Raw genomic sequence first — 14,261 nt, 5'->3', positions numbered from 1 at the left:
GAAGGCGGTTGCAACAATGAGGGGAGGTACAGCAACAATGGCCACTCTCTTCTTTATCTACACTCCTGTAATCAGAAGTAGCAATCAGTGATCAAAGCATTGATAACCAGCATTTGGAGGACATGGTTCTTTTTGCTTACCCTGGCTCCAGAAAGCTGTATGAAGCTGCTCCAGGAAGATGTGCATAGCAGCCTGCCCTGGGCCTAGGGCTGAGGGGTGGCAGCTGCTATTCTATGAAGACCTGAAATTACATTAACCCCAATTTACAGTTCAAGCCTTCTTCTGGAAGTTACAAGCCTTCGATAGAGTCCCAATATACTTAAAATAGATTTGGACAGTACAATTGTTGTTTAGGTGGGAATCTCTCTTTCTGGTGCTTCCCACAATACCCTTGAACTCTCTCTTTTATTCCAACTTACCACTCCTCCTATTGTGGTTTTACTCATTCCTGAGTTTGAAGCTCATAGGTTAGCTGTTGAAAAATGTGCTTGCTTGCTGTCTGCTTAGAGCTCCTTTGACCTGTCATTTCTTTTTGTCAGTAACCAGTCTTGATAACCATCACCATTCTCTATCAGTTTGTGTTAACATTGCTGAGGAGTCATAAAACTAGGTTAACAAAACTTAATACAAATTTATGGTACTACCTGGAGCTGGGTTCTTACTGTGGCTCTGCACTTGTTTTATCCTCATCTACTCCATACCCACCATACCTTTCCTCTTTTCAAGCCTACAACACTAAGATTATGCTTCAATTTTGTGCTTTTCCAAAATAAAATTTCTCCCAAATGAGCTTTTCCTTTTTCATGCTTTACATAAACATAGAAAATAAAAAAGTAAGGGCTTTAGAATTAAGGAAGGTCTGAATCTGGATCCTGACTTTGCCACTTAATAGTTAACTAGCTGCTAATGAGATTTTCTTCCTAGAAACTCAATACTTTGTTATAGACACTTAATTACTTAATGTTGAGACTGAATAGCAAAAACCACCCCGAAACATAGTCTAACAAGGCTTCAATTCCTAAAAAGCGGACAGGATTTATTTTTAGATTTAGCTGTGTAGGACCAGCCAAGTTAGTCTTGGAAGGCAATTCTGCTCCCAGGTATCGAAATTCCTATTAGGCCTTAAAAACACAAAACCATCTTAACTATCTAAGTTTAATTAATCGTATCTCACAGAAGCTGAAAACACTCACATATTTTTCTTCTTTATAGAAGTAACCAAAAGCCCTACAAATTACAATGTGCAGAATACTGTATAAAAGAAATCTCATACAAACTGGCTTTTTCATAACAGGGCATATGCTTTTTCATAACAGGGCATATGCTGTGGTTTCCTCTGATTTGTACAGCATCTGCCTGAATGCATATTCTTCTTTGTGATGATCTAACTTTAGGTAGGTACAAATAACAGCAAAAACTAAAGTTTTCATCTTTAATGAAATGACCTTGGAAATAATGTACATTTCCATGACACCAATAGTACAGTTTACGGAGTCACAGTAAGATACACAGAATTACATCCGTAATTAATATGAATGACAACATTTCAAGCAGTAATTTCTGTTACATGGCAAACAAGATCAAGAAAGCAACCATCAAACAAAAGAGACCCATAGCTTCAGACAAGGCAAATCCCAGGATAGCATATGAAAACAGCTGCTGCTTCAGCGAAGGGTTTCTAAAAGAGACACAACACATATAATTGTTACTTTGAAATATTATTTGAATTCCATTGTTTGGTAAATGTTAAAAAAAAATCAAATTACTAGTATGAGATCTTTGTAAACTGGCAAGTCCTGGAAAAGTATTTGCCTCGATCTCTTTTGCTTCTGCCTGTTTGATATTCCTTTCTCCTCAATCCTAATCATAGGGGGAAAAGGTAAGGAAGTGATTTCTGGATGTCAATATAAATGGTTAGTCCTCATCCATTTTGAAGGGTTCAGAGGTACTTGCTATTCCTGTGAAAGTATGTTCTATACTACTTAAGATCTGACAGTTTAGAAATAAGGTCTTAAATAAAATGGAAATTGATACTTTTAAAGACTGTGGTTAACTACAGTCCTAATATAGCTTAATAATTTAAAGTGTAGACTCTCAAGTTAGAATTAAAATTTATTTGACACTTACTAGCTACTTGTGCAATCAGTATAATTTCTGTGTTGCTCATTCTTCATAAATAAGCTGGAGTATATCTCCAAGGGGTACTTTGAGGGTTAAGTGAGATCATGCATTCAAAACCCTCAAAATACAAGGCAAGAAACAGAGTGGGCACTTAATACAAAGTAGTTATTATTATTTCACTAGTTTTCTAAGTTTCCAACTATGTTAAGCATGCTCTTAAAGTAGTTTATTTGGTGATAGAAAGTACCTGGCATAACCAATGATAAGGCTGCCAAAGACTGTTCCAATACCAGCACCAGAACCAGCCACTCCCACTGTTGCAGCACCTGCACCAATAAATTTGGCAGCAGTATCAATGTCTCTGCTGATTGCACTGGTCTGAAACTCCCTTTGGATTCGCTGAGACACACCATTCTGGGCCCCATTAAATACCGTAGAGCGCTAGAGAAAAGGAAATAAGGCAAAGGTTAAATCAGTAATCACAATCAGCTATTTTAATTACTATACTGTCAAATGTTAACTGCTTCTCTATTTTGTGATTTTGAATGGGAGGCTGTGGCACAATGGGAAAATCAAGAGCTTAGAATAATTGCAGCGTAGAATAGGTCTAACAAAATTTATGTCTCATAAGGTTGTTGAAAACAGTGTATTTGAATATGCTTTTTAATAGGGTAGGCTTTTCAATAACTGCAGCTAGTATAATCTTAAATATAGGTAACTCAAGACTATAAATACATACATATATATATGTATATACATGTACATATATATTTATATACTGACTGTATTGCTTAGCCAACTCAGCCAAGTTTCTTTCATTGGCTTATCCTCTGTACTATTTTTTGGATATAAGGGTGGAAAAAGACTGCCTTCAAACCATTCACTAGTGAGGTTTCCTCCCTTTTAATTAAAACCATAAGACTTACTTGGTGGGGTTACTTAATTTCTATTATTACTGCTATTACCTCTCCAGGCCTAGCCTCTGGTCGATATAACACTGATGCAGAAATTGGTCTGTATGCAACTCTGGATCCAGCTCGGATCTATTAAAGAAAAAAAAAAAAAAAAAAAAAACATTCCAAATAGTAAGAGTAGATAAGATTTCAATAACCCTTTATTGTACCATGAGGCCTAAAGAAGCCACCAGCAAAAAAAAAAAAAAAAAAAAAAAAAATTTTGATCAGAAAGCTCCTGACTTCTGTATGTTCTCCTATCTTGCTGTTTGGTTATTTTCAGTGCACGAAAGACTTTTATTTTAAAGTTGCTAAATTAAAGTTTAAAGGGTGCTACTTCATCTATCTGTAATAACCCGAACAAAACTTCTAAGCAACTGGTTAAAAAGGAAGCATTTTTAAAATTTCAATTACCGTAATGCCACCACTCTGATCAGAAAAACCGCAACGAGCACCCCCGCACCGTCTCTGGTAGGTTTAAGGGGAGCAACAAGTCTATCAAGAGTGTTGCTCTAAGCTGGTCATTTACAACAGCCCAGCGGTCACAGGAGCCCCACAGCTCCCGAGACGTTCCTACAGGTCCATTCATCATAGCACCTAAGCAGCAGCCGAAGCGACTCCCTATCGGGGCGAGCACGTCGCTGACGCGTCTGAGCGGAGGACACTGCAGCCCAGCGTCGCTGCCCTTGAGTGTCCACTCCACTAAGGTCACGGAGAATCCCTTCGGAACCGAGACCTGAGTGGGTCAGACAAATGCCCCCACCCCCTCGCTTCCCCGAAAGCCTCCCTGAAGGCTTCGGGAAATAAAGGCAGAGGCAGGGAGACTGGGACGCCGGGCTCGTCCAGCACCTCCCTCCGCCCCGCGGGGCCAGGCGCAGTCCCTCCCTCTGCAGCAGCGAGTGTGACCTCCAGACGGGGCGCGGGGACGTGCGGGGCCGCCTAGGCCTCGGGCGCCCGCCTCCGGGGACCCCCGACCGCGCGGCGCGGGCAGCGGGCAGCGGGGAGGGGCGCGGGCACCGGGGCCGCCAGGGCTTGACCTCCAGCGGGCGGCCCCCGACCGCAGGCCTCGGCGGCCCCGCCGCACCCGGGGAGGGGGCCGCCCGGGTTACCAGGAGGGCGGGCGGGGGCGGGGGGCGCAGCCTCGCGGACGGCCCGGCCGGGTACGCACCAGAGCGGGGGCGCAGGCGAGCTTGGCGCAGGCCAACATGGTGCGGTCCTCGGCGCGGCGCGGCTGGCGGGCCCGGCTGACGGCGACGTGGGCTCCTGTCCCGCTTCCCTGCGGCGGAGGCAAGGGGCTTAGCGCGCGGCGCCCTCCCGGGCACGCCGGGGCCGCCGAAGGAGGGGGTCCCGCCCGGACGCGGCTCCGCCCGGCCCGGCCCGGCCCTCGCGCCCTCCGCTTACCTTCCCGGCGGCGGCGGCGGCGGCGGCGGCGGCGGCGGCGGCAGAGGTCGAAGGAGCGGCGCGGGCGCGCAGGCGCGGGCTGGCTCTTATCCGCGGCGCGGCACCCGGATGGAGGAGGCGGGCGGCGGGCGGGGGCCCCGCGCTCAAGGTCACTTTGTAACAACTTTATTGGCAACCGGCTCCGGCGGACAGCGGCGGGCGCCGAGCAGCGCGGGCTGGCGGCGGCGGAATCCCGGCAGCCCCGGGGCTCCGCGGGTAGCGCCGCCTGATCCTGGGGACCCGGGTTCGAGTCCCGCGTCGGGCTCCTCCCTCTGCCTGGGTCTCGGCCTCTCTCTCTCTCTCTGCGTCTCTAATAAATAAATAAAATCTTAAAAAAAAAAAAAAAAGAGGAAACGGAAACCCGGCCCCGGCAGAGAGGACTCAAGAGCAGCTGGTTTCCCCCGTGACCTGAGCTGCCCTAGAGGGCCCCTCTCCTGGTCATTGTCCCTGCGAGCCTGGGGAGGGAGTTGAGGCTCTGCTTGACTAGGAGTCAGGGCCCAGGAAAAAAACAAAAACAGAAGGGGGGCAGCCCCGATGGCCCAGCGGATTGGAGCCCGCCCTGGCCCGGGATGTGATCCTGGGGACCCGGGATCGAGTCCCACGTCGGGCTCCCTGCACGGAGCCTGCTTCTCCCTCTGCCTGTGTCTGTCTCTCTCTCTCTCTGTGTGTGTGTGTGTCTCTCATAAATAAATTTTTTAAAAAGAAAAAAAAAAAAAAAAAAAAGAGAAGTCAGGGTCCCTGGCAAAGCGAGCACCTTTCTCTAAAGGGATCTGGAAAAGTATCCCAGAGGTATGGCTTCTCCTTTGAGCGACCTCGGACCTGACCGAGAACTGCTGGGACAAAGGAATGAGCACATGAATTGATCAGAGAGTTTTGTGACTTTTTTTTTTTTTTTTAAAGATTCTATTTATTTATTCATGAGGAACACACACACACACACACAGAGGCAGAGACATGGGAAGAAAGAGAAGCAGGCTCCCTGCAGGGAGCCCCATGCGGGACTCGATCCCCGGACCCGGGGCCACCTGGGCCTAAGGCAGGTGCTCAACCGCTGAGCCCCCCAGGGATTCCGAGTTTTGTGACTTTGGGCACAAAGTTGCCTCTTGGTAAAGTGAGGGAGGTAATTTTTCCTCCAGCTCTATGCTTGGAAGAGTATCTTTGGCGGGACTAAAGAAAGTCTGAGTATTTTCAAGACCTACCCGACTTTGACACCTGGTTTTTTAGTAACTTTGTTTTTTTTTTTTTTTTTTTTTTTTTTAAATTTTTATTTATTTATGATAGTCACAGAGAGAGAGAGAGAGAGGGGCAGAGACACAGGCAGAGGGAGAAGCAGGCTCCATGCACCGGGAGCCCGACGTGGGATTCGATCCCGGGTCTCCAGGATCGCGCCCTGGGTCAAAGGCAGGCGCCAAACCGCTGCGCCACCCAGGGATCCCGGTTTTTTAGTAACTTTGGACAAGTCATTTTGCTTGATGAATACAGAAATGTCTCAGAAGAAATAAAAATAAAAAAGGCTTTTACCGAACTTCTGATAGACCTGCAAATTCTGTGCATTTTACTTAGTAGTTCTTAGTAGTTCCACTGGAAGTGATATCAGTCAACATGGATGTTTAAACACCCAGTATGCCCAGTTGAAGGGCTAGCAGGGGACTGAAATCCCACCCACTTGGCCTAGAGCCTCGGCAAGGGACAACGTCCTACCCACTTTTTCTAGTTCACACTTTTTCTAGTTAACACAAAGGTGTGGTATTATCTAGTGGCAACCTTGGGGAGAACCCCTCAGAACTGAAACATGAAGAATGAATAAGAATTTGTCCCTGATCCAACTTCAAATGCAAATGGTTCAAAATCATGTGAAAGCTAATCATTTTAGGCTCAAGCTTTAGCCCATAAAATAGACATAATTGAATTGAATTCAATTGAATTGAATTCACATGTGCAGTTCGAAGAGAGATTATTTTCTCAAGTACTCAGTTCTTACCTGAAGTATGTAATGTCCTGTGATGTCTAAAGTAGACTAAATAATGTCCTGCGTTCATCAGCATTCTCCAGAGAACCAGAACCAGTAGGAGATCGCCTAATTATTGATTTATCTGTGTATTTATTATGAAGAATTAGAACATGTGGCTATGGAAGCCAAGAAGCCCCAGGATCTGCTGTTTCCAAGCTGGAGACCCAGGAAAGCCAGTGATATAATTCAGTCAAAGTCAGAAGGCCTGAGAACTAGGGAGACAAACAGTATAATTCCCAGTCTCATCAACCCAGAGATGAGATGAGATGTTCTAACTCAACACTGAGATGGGGAAAAAGGGACAAATTCTTTCTTCTTCTGTCTTTTAATTTTTTAAAAAGATTTTATTTATTCATGAGAGAGAGAGAGACAGAGACACAGGCAGAGAGAGAAGCAGGCTCTGTGTAGGGAGCCTGACATGGGACTCGATCCCAGGACTCCAGGATCAGGCCCTGGGCTGAAGGTGGTGCTAAACTGCTGAACCGCCTGGGCTGCCTTTCCTCTGCCTTTTGTTCTATTCAGACCCTCAATGGATTGGATGATGCCCACCCACCACTGGGTGGTAAAGTCTACTTTACCGAGTCCACGGATTCAAAAGCTAGTCTCATCCAGAAACACTCAGAGATAATATTAAATTTAGGTACCCCATGGCCAGTCAAGTTGACCCAAAATTAACCACCACACATCATATACTTCAATAATAGATCTTTATAAGTGAAAAAGTATACTAATTGGATTTGTGTACAGAGATGGTTTAAGGAAAGTTCTTCTCTCTTCAGCCATGAATCAGTAGCAGTAACTGTTGAATAGGAAGAGGAGGCAGGAGAGAAGCTGGGATCCCTAAGAGGATCACTTCCAGGGTGCACATGGGCTAGGTACCTATGACAGGGAGAGGTGCAGTCTAAGTCCAGGCTTTCACTGTTAGTATGTCAATAAGCAGGTGAACTGGCCTAGAAGAGGAGACAATTCTATCAGAGTTTAAATATTTACAAAGAATATTAGATGTTCAAAGAACAGATGGTGCTACCTGTGAGAATGGCTCGTGTGTGTGTGTGTGTGTGTGTGTGTGTAACAAAGTGGATCTTGAGTGACACCAACCCATGTTGATAGAGGCTAGATATTTGTGCTGAAGAAGTTTGAAGAAAAATGGCATCTTCTGAGAGGAGTAAAGTGAGACCATAAAGATGTTCCAGGGACTTCTTTTGAAGTATTCAGTTCTGTCTACATTTTTTTCTTAAGTAGTAGAGACAATCATCTTTTTTAAAATAAGATTTTACTTATTCATTTATTTGAAAGAGAGAGTGGGTGTGCACATGCACATGTGCCAGCAGGAGTGCAAGTGGGAGGAGGGGGACAAGCAGACTCCACACTGAGCTTGGAGCCCATTGAGGGATGGATATCATGGCCTTTAGAACACAACCTGAGCCAAAATCAAGAGTCAGATGCTCAATTGACTGAATCACCCAGGCACCTGGGACATGATCATCTTCAGTGATGACATCATAGTTTGGTAGTATCTGATAAACCTGAGTGAAGATGGCATGGAGAAGGAAGGAATGGGGTGGTAAAGAAAAGTATGGAAAATCCTATCCCAATGTAAATGCAACATTGCGATGTGACTTTGCCACTCATCAAGCAATGGAGTCTATTTCCCTTCTTAAATCTGGGCTAATCTTATGACTTGCTTTAACCCAGAGAAGTGACACTGTGTGACTTATGGACTAGAAAGAGGTCTCCTTGCTTTCATTTTCTCCTTGGAAGCCAATCATCATATCAGGAAACATGAGTTAGACAACATGAGTGCTAAGAAACCTTCTGGACAGAAAAAAAAAAAAAAAGTCTCATAAAAGAGAACTAAGGTGCCCTGGATACATGAATGAGGCCATGTTGGGTTCTCTAGCTTTAATCAAGTCTTCCCGGCCAATACTACATGGAATAGAAGTGAGCCTTGCCTAAATTCTTGACCCACAGAATCAAGAGCAATGAAAGGTTATTGTTTGACGCTACTAAGTTTTAGGATGGTTTGTTACACAGCAAGATAACTGAGACAGAAGATATTCTCCTCAAAATATCCACTCTTCCTTTGAGACCTATGTGGAGGCAGCATGTTTTTGTTTTTGTTTTTTTTTGAGTAATCTCTACTTCGAACATGGGTCTCGAATCCATGACTGAGATCAAGAGCTTCATGCTCCACCAACTGAGTCAGCCAGGTGCCCCTTTTTTACTTTTTAAAGTAAACATTTTTTAAAAATAATCAGGAGGCAGCATCATCATAACGTAGGCAGTTTCAGTTCAGAATTCCAGGCATAACTCAGAGCAAAACAGATAGAAGCACATGTCTTGTGCACTGACTCCTCTTCCCTTGAAATTTGGGGTGGAGTAGGGTTGTTATTGTTAAAACAATCATAAGGCAGCTCTAACTGGGAAACATGGAAAGATGCTTGACTTGTCTGCTTTTGAAAGTTTTCATTTTAACAGCCTGTAAAGTTTTCACCAGCATTTTCACATCCGTGGGATTTTTAAAAATGTATTATTTGTGGAAATCAAAATCAGAAATGTGAATTAAAAATATTCTGGGCTTTGTTATAAAACTATTTTGCTTTTATTATTAAAAAATTAGTTTCATATAGGGGCGCCTGGGTGGCTCAGTCGGTTAGGCGTCTGCCTTCAGATCAGGTCATGATCTCAGGGTCCTGGGATCGAGCCCAACGTTGGTCTCTCTGCAAAGTCGGGGGGATTTCTCCCTCTTCTCTGCCTCTGCCCCTCCCCCTGCTTATGCTCTCCTTCACTCAAATAAATAAAATCTTTAAAAAAATAAAAATTTTGTTTCATATTATTGGCCTTAATTTGCTATCAATTTGTCTTTTTTATGAAAATAAACCTCTAAACCTGTGCTAATTCTGTAGGATCATTCAATCGAGATGAGCTCCAAATAAATACTGTGTCTCCTCTTTGAACATAGTGAGTATACAAGAAAATGTGAGTTTACATTATAATTGGGGTATATGAAAAATTTAACTATGGTATATAAAAAATTAGAAAAAAATACAAATTAGTAACTGTTTTAGGACAAAATTGTGTGGTGTTTGATAAGGGAAATAGCTTAAGAAAAGAGATTGGCCTGTTTAGAAAGAGCCTCACTGAGACAGACTTGAGCATGGATGAAAAAGATGGGGTGATTCATGTAGAAAACATTTCTTGGGGGGCACCTCGGTGGCTCAGTTCGTTAAACATCCGCCTTTGTCTCACGTCATGATCCCAGGGTCCTGGGATCGAGCCGTGCATCAGGCTCCCTGCCCAGCAAGGAGTCTGCTTCTTCTTCTCCTTCTGTCCCTCCCTGCTCATGCTCACATTATCGCTCTCTCAAATAAAGAAAATTTTTTAATAAAAAACAAAAGAAAGAAAACTGTTTCTTGGTATCCCTTATATAAAACCTAACACTCCCAAGTCTGCCTAGACTAATCACTTTCTGATGCAGAAATTTGTCCTTAATCTTCATTTTTTTACTTTGCTAATTATTTAGTTGTTTTCATGCCATCTAGTATAATGGAATAGATTATTAACTAAATGCTTCCAAAGATGTAGTCAGGAATTAAAAGTAAAGATATCTTTATGACCTTTCAGAGGTCCTGACTCAGGTCCAGGCTGAAATTTATATTAAAGAATTACATGAAAACAATATACTAATATAATAAATATTATTCCATTTTTTTTCTGGTAAAACATGCTAGTAATTGAGAAAAAAACAATTTTATGTCACAGTTGACAATTAATATACAAAGAGTGTTTACATAGAAGAAAATGAATAAGTATGTGGCTATGAGATCAAGTCTCTTTGTTACCTCTTGTCCATCAGGCACAGCATAGGGAATAAAGTCAATAATATCATAATAATGTGTGGTGACATTGTGGTGGTGACACTTACTGTGGTGAGCCCTGAGGAATGTATAGACTTGCAAATCACTATGTTGTACACCTGAAACTAATATAAAATTGTAGGTCAACTGTACTTTAATAATAAAGTAAGTTACCCATTTTTCACTTAATTTGTAGCAGATACAGCTAGTTGCCTATCCAACATATGTTCTCCCTTTTTTTCTTAGTTACAGAACCCCATTCAGGGTTAAAAAATACTGAACTTCCCAAGTTTCCTTACAGTTAAGAATGATCAGTGATATGTGAGTTAAAGTTACTTGGTATTGACTCTAAGAATGCATGCAAAGCATATAGATCTAACTGGCTCATTTCTTTTTTTTTTTTCCTTTTCCTTTTTTTTTTCCTGCTTGGAAGATGGATCTGGTATCTGGTGGTAAAGCAACAATCTTGCACCCATGAGTACAGACCAAACATTAAGGATGGAGAAGTTGGAAACCAAAAGAGATTGAGTTCTTAAACTTTTTTTTTTTTGAGTAGAGCTATTAACTATTTATGGATTCCATGTTATACAAGAAAAAGCCTCTGTTTAAGCCACTGAAGTCAGTCTTCTATTACATGCAGCTGAACACAACACAAACTGAGATATAATGCTATGGATCTACATCTCTGGTGCTTTTTGGTCTTTGATCTGTGATTACAGCAGAAATAGTCATGACAGAATTTTCATTAACTTGGATCTGTCTTTTTTCCTTATTCCATGGTATGTCTGATAGGGACCAGCCAGCAGACAGAACCATTTTAGTAATTTGAACAAAGAAAACTTAATGTAAAGATTGTTAACCAATAAAAGGTATCTACTAAGAAGGATAGAGTAGATTCTAACAACTGTCAGAATAGCTACTACCCTTGGCTGAGGAAGAGTGAACAAAAAGGAAGAATTTAGAAATTTAGAGGAGAGGATATGGCTGTCACAGGCACATAGAGTCCACTTGTGGTGAAGGAACTTGCTGGAGACACCAGTCACAAGTGAACCAGGAAGACTGCTGAAGTGAACATAACCAGACCTCTCTTGCAAACCAACCCATGGGCTCCGACCAGAAGAAAGAAAAGTCATTTCCTCCAGCTCTGCCCCTACAGGATCTTTCCATTGCCCTCTCTTGGGAAAGCCTAACATTTTGCCAGTTATCAAAGCAGCAATGCCTGCAGGGTCCAGCTCTAGATAAGGAAGTAAAGCAAAGAAGGATGCATTTGTAGCTGAGAAGTCATAAGTTAATAACTGGCACAGATGGTAAGATTCTCAAGGGCAAGGATTAGGTCTAATTCATATTTATGTCTCCCATAGCACCTAAGAGAGTGTTAAACATGGTAGTCACTTAATAAATTTTTGCTCAATATATAAGGGCTTAGTATATACAAAGTAATATGAAATAATTTTTTTTCTCTTTTGACGAAGATATTAGTCTCTTTGGACAAATTAGGATGACCTCTAGAATGCCTTTTCTTTCTAGTATTGCAAAATTCAATCTAAGAGAAACTGAAGAATATTTTTTGATTTGTGACATGAGTTTGTTCAAACATTTTTATGTGCTTTTGAAGGACTCTGTGTTTATAATCTCATGTGCTTAATAAATTAATTGAAAAACCAAAACATTAAAGCCCTTTACTGATCCATTCTCTGATACAACTTAATATTGGCAGGAATGGAACATAAACTGAAGCAAGTTGTGAAGTAGGCAATGTCTATCTGCAGTTCCCTTCCACTTATTTTTTCATTGCCTTTGGTCCATTCAGAGAAACTTGCTCTTTCTGCAAGCACCTGGTATCTTCATAGTGACAAGAGACTATGCAAGTTTTTCCATGGCAGCACCTACTGAAGCCATCTCTCTCCAGCCAGTGTCCAGCTTCTGAACCGTTATCCACGGAAAATATTAATCTTTTAGTGCTTGCTTCAGCAGCACATATACCAGCATTATAATGATAGAGAAGATTAACACGGTCCCTATTCAAGGACAATACATAAACTCAAATATTCCATATTTTTACACTATACTAGCATTTACCTCAGAAGGTAGGTAGGGCAGGGGTGGTGGTGGATGTCAATGCATCTAAAAAGTTAATGCATCTAAGAAGTGGAATTACAAACGTATTTCCTATATTTAAAAACTAAAAGGTTCATAGATGGTTAGTCATGGGAGAAGAAATAGGGTGGAGGAAATAATAATAGAAGCCAGACTTCTTGGAATATACTTTGCTTTGTAGATTTGACTTTGGAACTATGCAAACCATTTATGAACGTAAAGTTTTAAAAATCCCTAAATAATTGAAAGTAAATGAAATAGATAAATTTAACTGTGTCTAGCTGATATCATAAGTACATAGGGTAAATACAAAGAGTTTCTATAGTTGGATAAAAAGATAGCTCCTTGATCACTCCACTTTATGTGTGCTGGTCTCTTTGCTATTCCTCCAACACGCCAACCATATTCCACCTCAGAGAGCTGCACGTTGGTTCCTTTAGCATGGACCACCTCCCGCTGTATATTCAATTGGTTTAGGAGTCTACTTTGTTCAAGTCTTTGCTCAAGTCTCCCATTAAGAGAGGCCTTTCTGAATTCCTTACATATCTTTATATTTCTTTATAACACTTAATGCTACTACCATTATTTGTTTGACTTTCTCATCAGTCTCTAAGTCCATGGCTGCAAGGACCTTATTTTGTTCATTCCTATAGACCACAGAGTCTAGAACACCCTTGGCCCATTAATAGAGACTCAGTAAATTTTGAGCAACGAGGTTGGGGAAGGAAGGGAGAAACTGTTAACTTTTTCTTCACATACCACTGTATTTATTTGAGAAGTTACCATAAGTGGGAATTTCTTTAACATTTTAAAACCCGTAAGTTAGGAAAGTTTTAATAATTCACAATTATTGGGCACCTTTCATGGCTCAGTGGTTGAGCATCTGCCTTAGGCTGAGGTTGTGATCCCAGTGTCCTGGGATTGAATCTCCCTGGGCAGCCTGCTTCTCTCTCTGCCTATGTCTCTGCCTCTGTGTCTCTCATGAATAAATAAATAAAATCTTTAAAAAAAATTCACAATCATTGATAAAATACATTACATCATCCAGTCTGTGGTATTTGCATTAATTAACCCAAAGGGAAGCATTATTATTATTATGTTTTAAATATTTTATTTTTTAGTAATCTCCATACGCAACATGGGACTTGAATTTACAACCCTGAGATCAGGAGTCACATGCTCTACTGACTGAATCAGCCAGGTGTCCCAAGGAAGCATTATTAAATGTTGACTTTTAGTTCTTGGTGATGGGCTTGGAGATAGCCTGACACAATGCTTTTTAAATTATACATGACTTTAATCTGTCTATGGAAGGCTATCCCTGTTTTAGTTTTTTTTTTTCCTGTTTTAGTTTTTTAAAAAAGTTTATTTATTTTAGAGTGTATGTGCATGCACAAGTGAGTGGGTGGAGGAGTAGAGGGAGAGAATCTCAAGCAGACTTCCCATAGAACCTGGAGGTCCATCTTCCAACCCATGAGCTCATGACCTCAGTGAAATCACCAGTCGGGCACTTAACTGACCGAGTCTCCAGGTGCCCCAGACTATCTTTGTTTTAAAGCACTATATATGTGTGCACGTGCGTATACCTCATCTATATCTTGGCTAGAGTTTTTTGTGATTATAAGGCATTATGTCAATTTCAGCTACTTTTTAAGATAATCAATTACAATTATATGTCCTATTCTCCTTTAAGAAATTAAATCCATCTGTATTCAGTGGACCCAGATATTCAGCTTAGTGTTAAGAGATAAGAAGTTTTGCAACACTAACAAGATGTATGAG

At 41.8% G+C, this 14,261-nt stretch overlaps 1 protein-coding gene and 1 non-coding gene across 2 annotated transcripts; one reads left to right on the top strand and one right to left on the bottom strand.

Annotated features, from left to right (window-relative positions):
- Positions 1-1,418: 1,418 nt before the first annotated feature.
- On the bottom strand, positions 1,419-4,556 carry ATP5MC3 (ATP synthase membrane subunit c locus 3). Its single transcript, XM_072811025.1, has 5 exons — positions 4,476-4,556; positions 4,243-4,350; positions 3,087-3,164; positions 2,369-2,562; positions 1,419-1,678 (listed from the first exon to the last, which is right to left on the bottom strand). Exons 2-5 carry the CDS (start codon positions 4,279-4,281, stop codon positions 1,564-1,566), a joined length of 426 nt encoding a protein of 141 aa, XP_072667126.1. The 5' UTR covers positions 4,282-4,350; positions 4,476-4,556; the 3' UTR covers positions 1,419-1,563.
- A 7,784-nt stretch (positions 4,557-12,340) lies between these two features.
- On the top strand, positions 12,341-12,442 carry LOC140624640 (U6 spliceosomal RNA). Its single transcript, XR_012024096.1, has one exon. It is a non-coding gene; the product is annotated as a U6 spliceosomal RNA (small nuclear RNA).
- The last annotated feature ends 1,819 nt before the right edge of the window (positions 12,443-14,261 follow it).

This window comes from Canis lupus, chromosome 34 (assembly GCF_048164855.1).
Source record: "Canis lupus baileyi chromosome 34, mCanLup2.hap1, whole genome shotgun sequence".
Classification (NCBI taxonomy): domain Eukaryota; kingdom Metazoa; phylum Chordata; class Mammalia; order Carnivora; family Canidae; genus Canis; species Canis lupus.
The sequence above is the reverse complement of the archived record's forward strand: the minus strand, read 5'-3'. Positions and strand labels throughout refer to the sequence as shown.

Coding starts and splice junctions, on each gene's coding strand:
- ATP5MC3 (XM_072811025.1), bottom strand. CDS start 4,281: ATGTTGGCCTGCGCCAAGCTCGCCTGCGCCCCCGCTCTG. Junction 3,165..4,242: donor TCGCCTGCGCCCCCGCTCTG/GTGCGTACCCGG, acceptor TTTCTTTAATAG/ATCCGAGCTGGATCCAGAGT. Junction 2,563..3,086: donor CAGAGGCTAGGCCTGGAGAG/GTAATAGCAGTA, acceptor CCTTTTCTCTAG/CGCTCTACGGTATTTAATGG.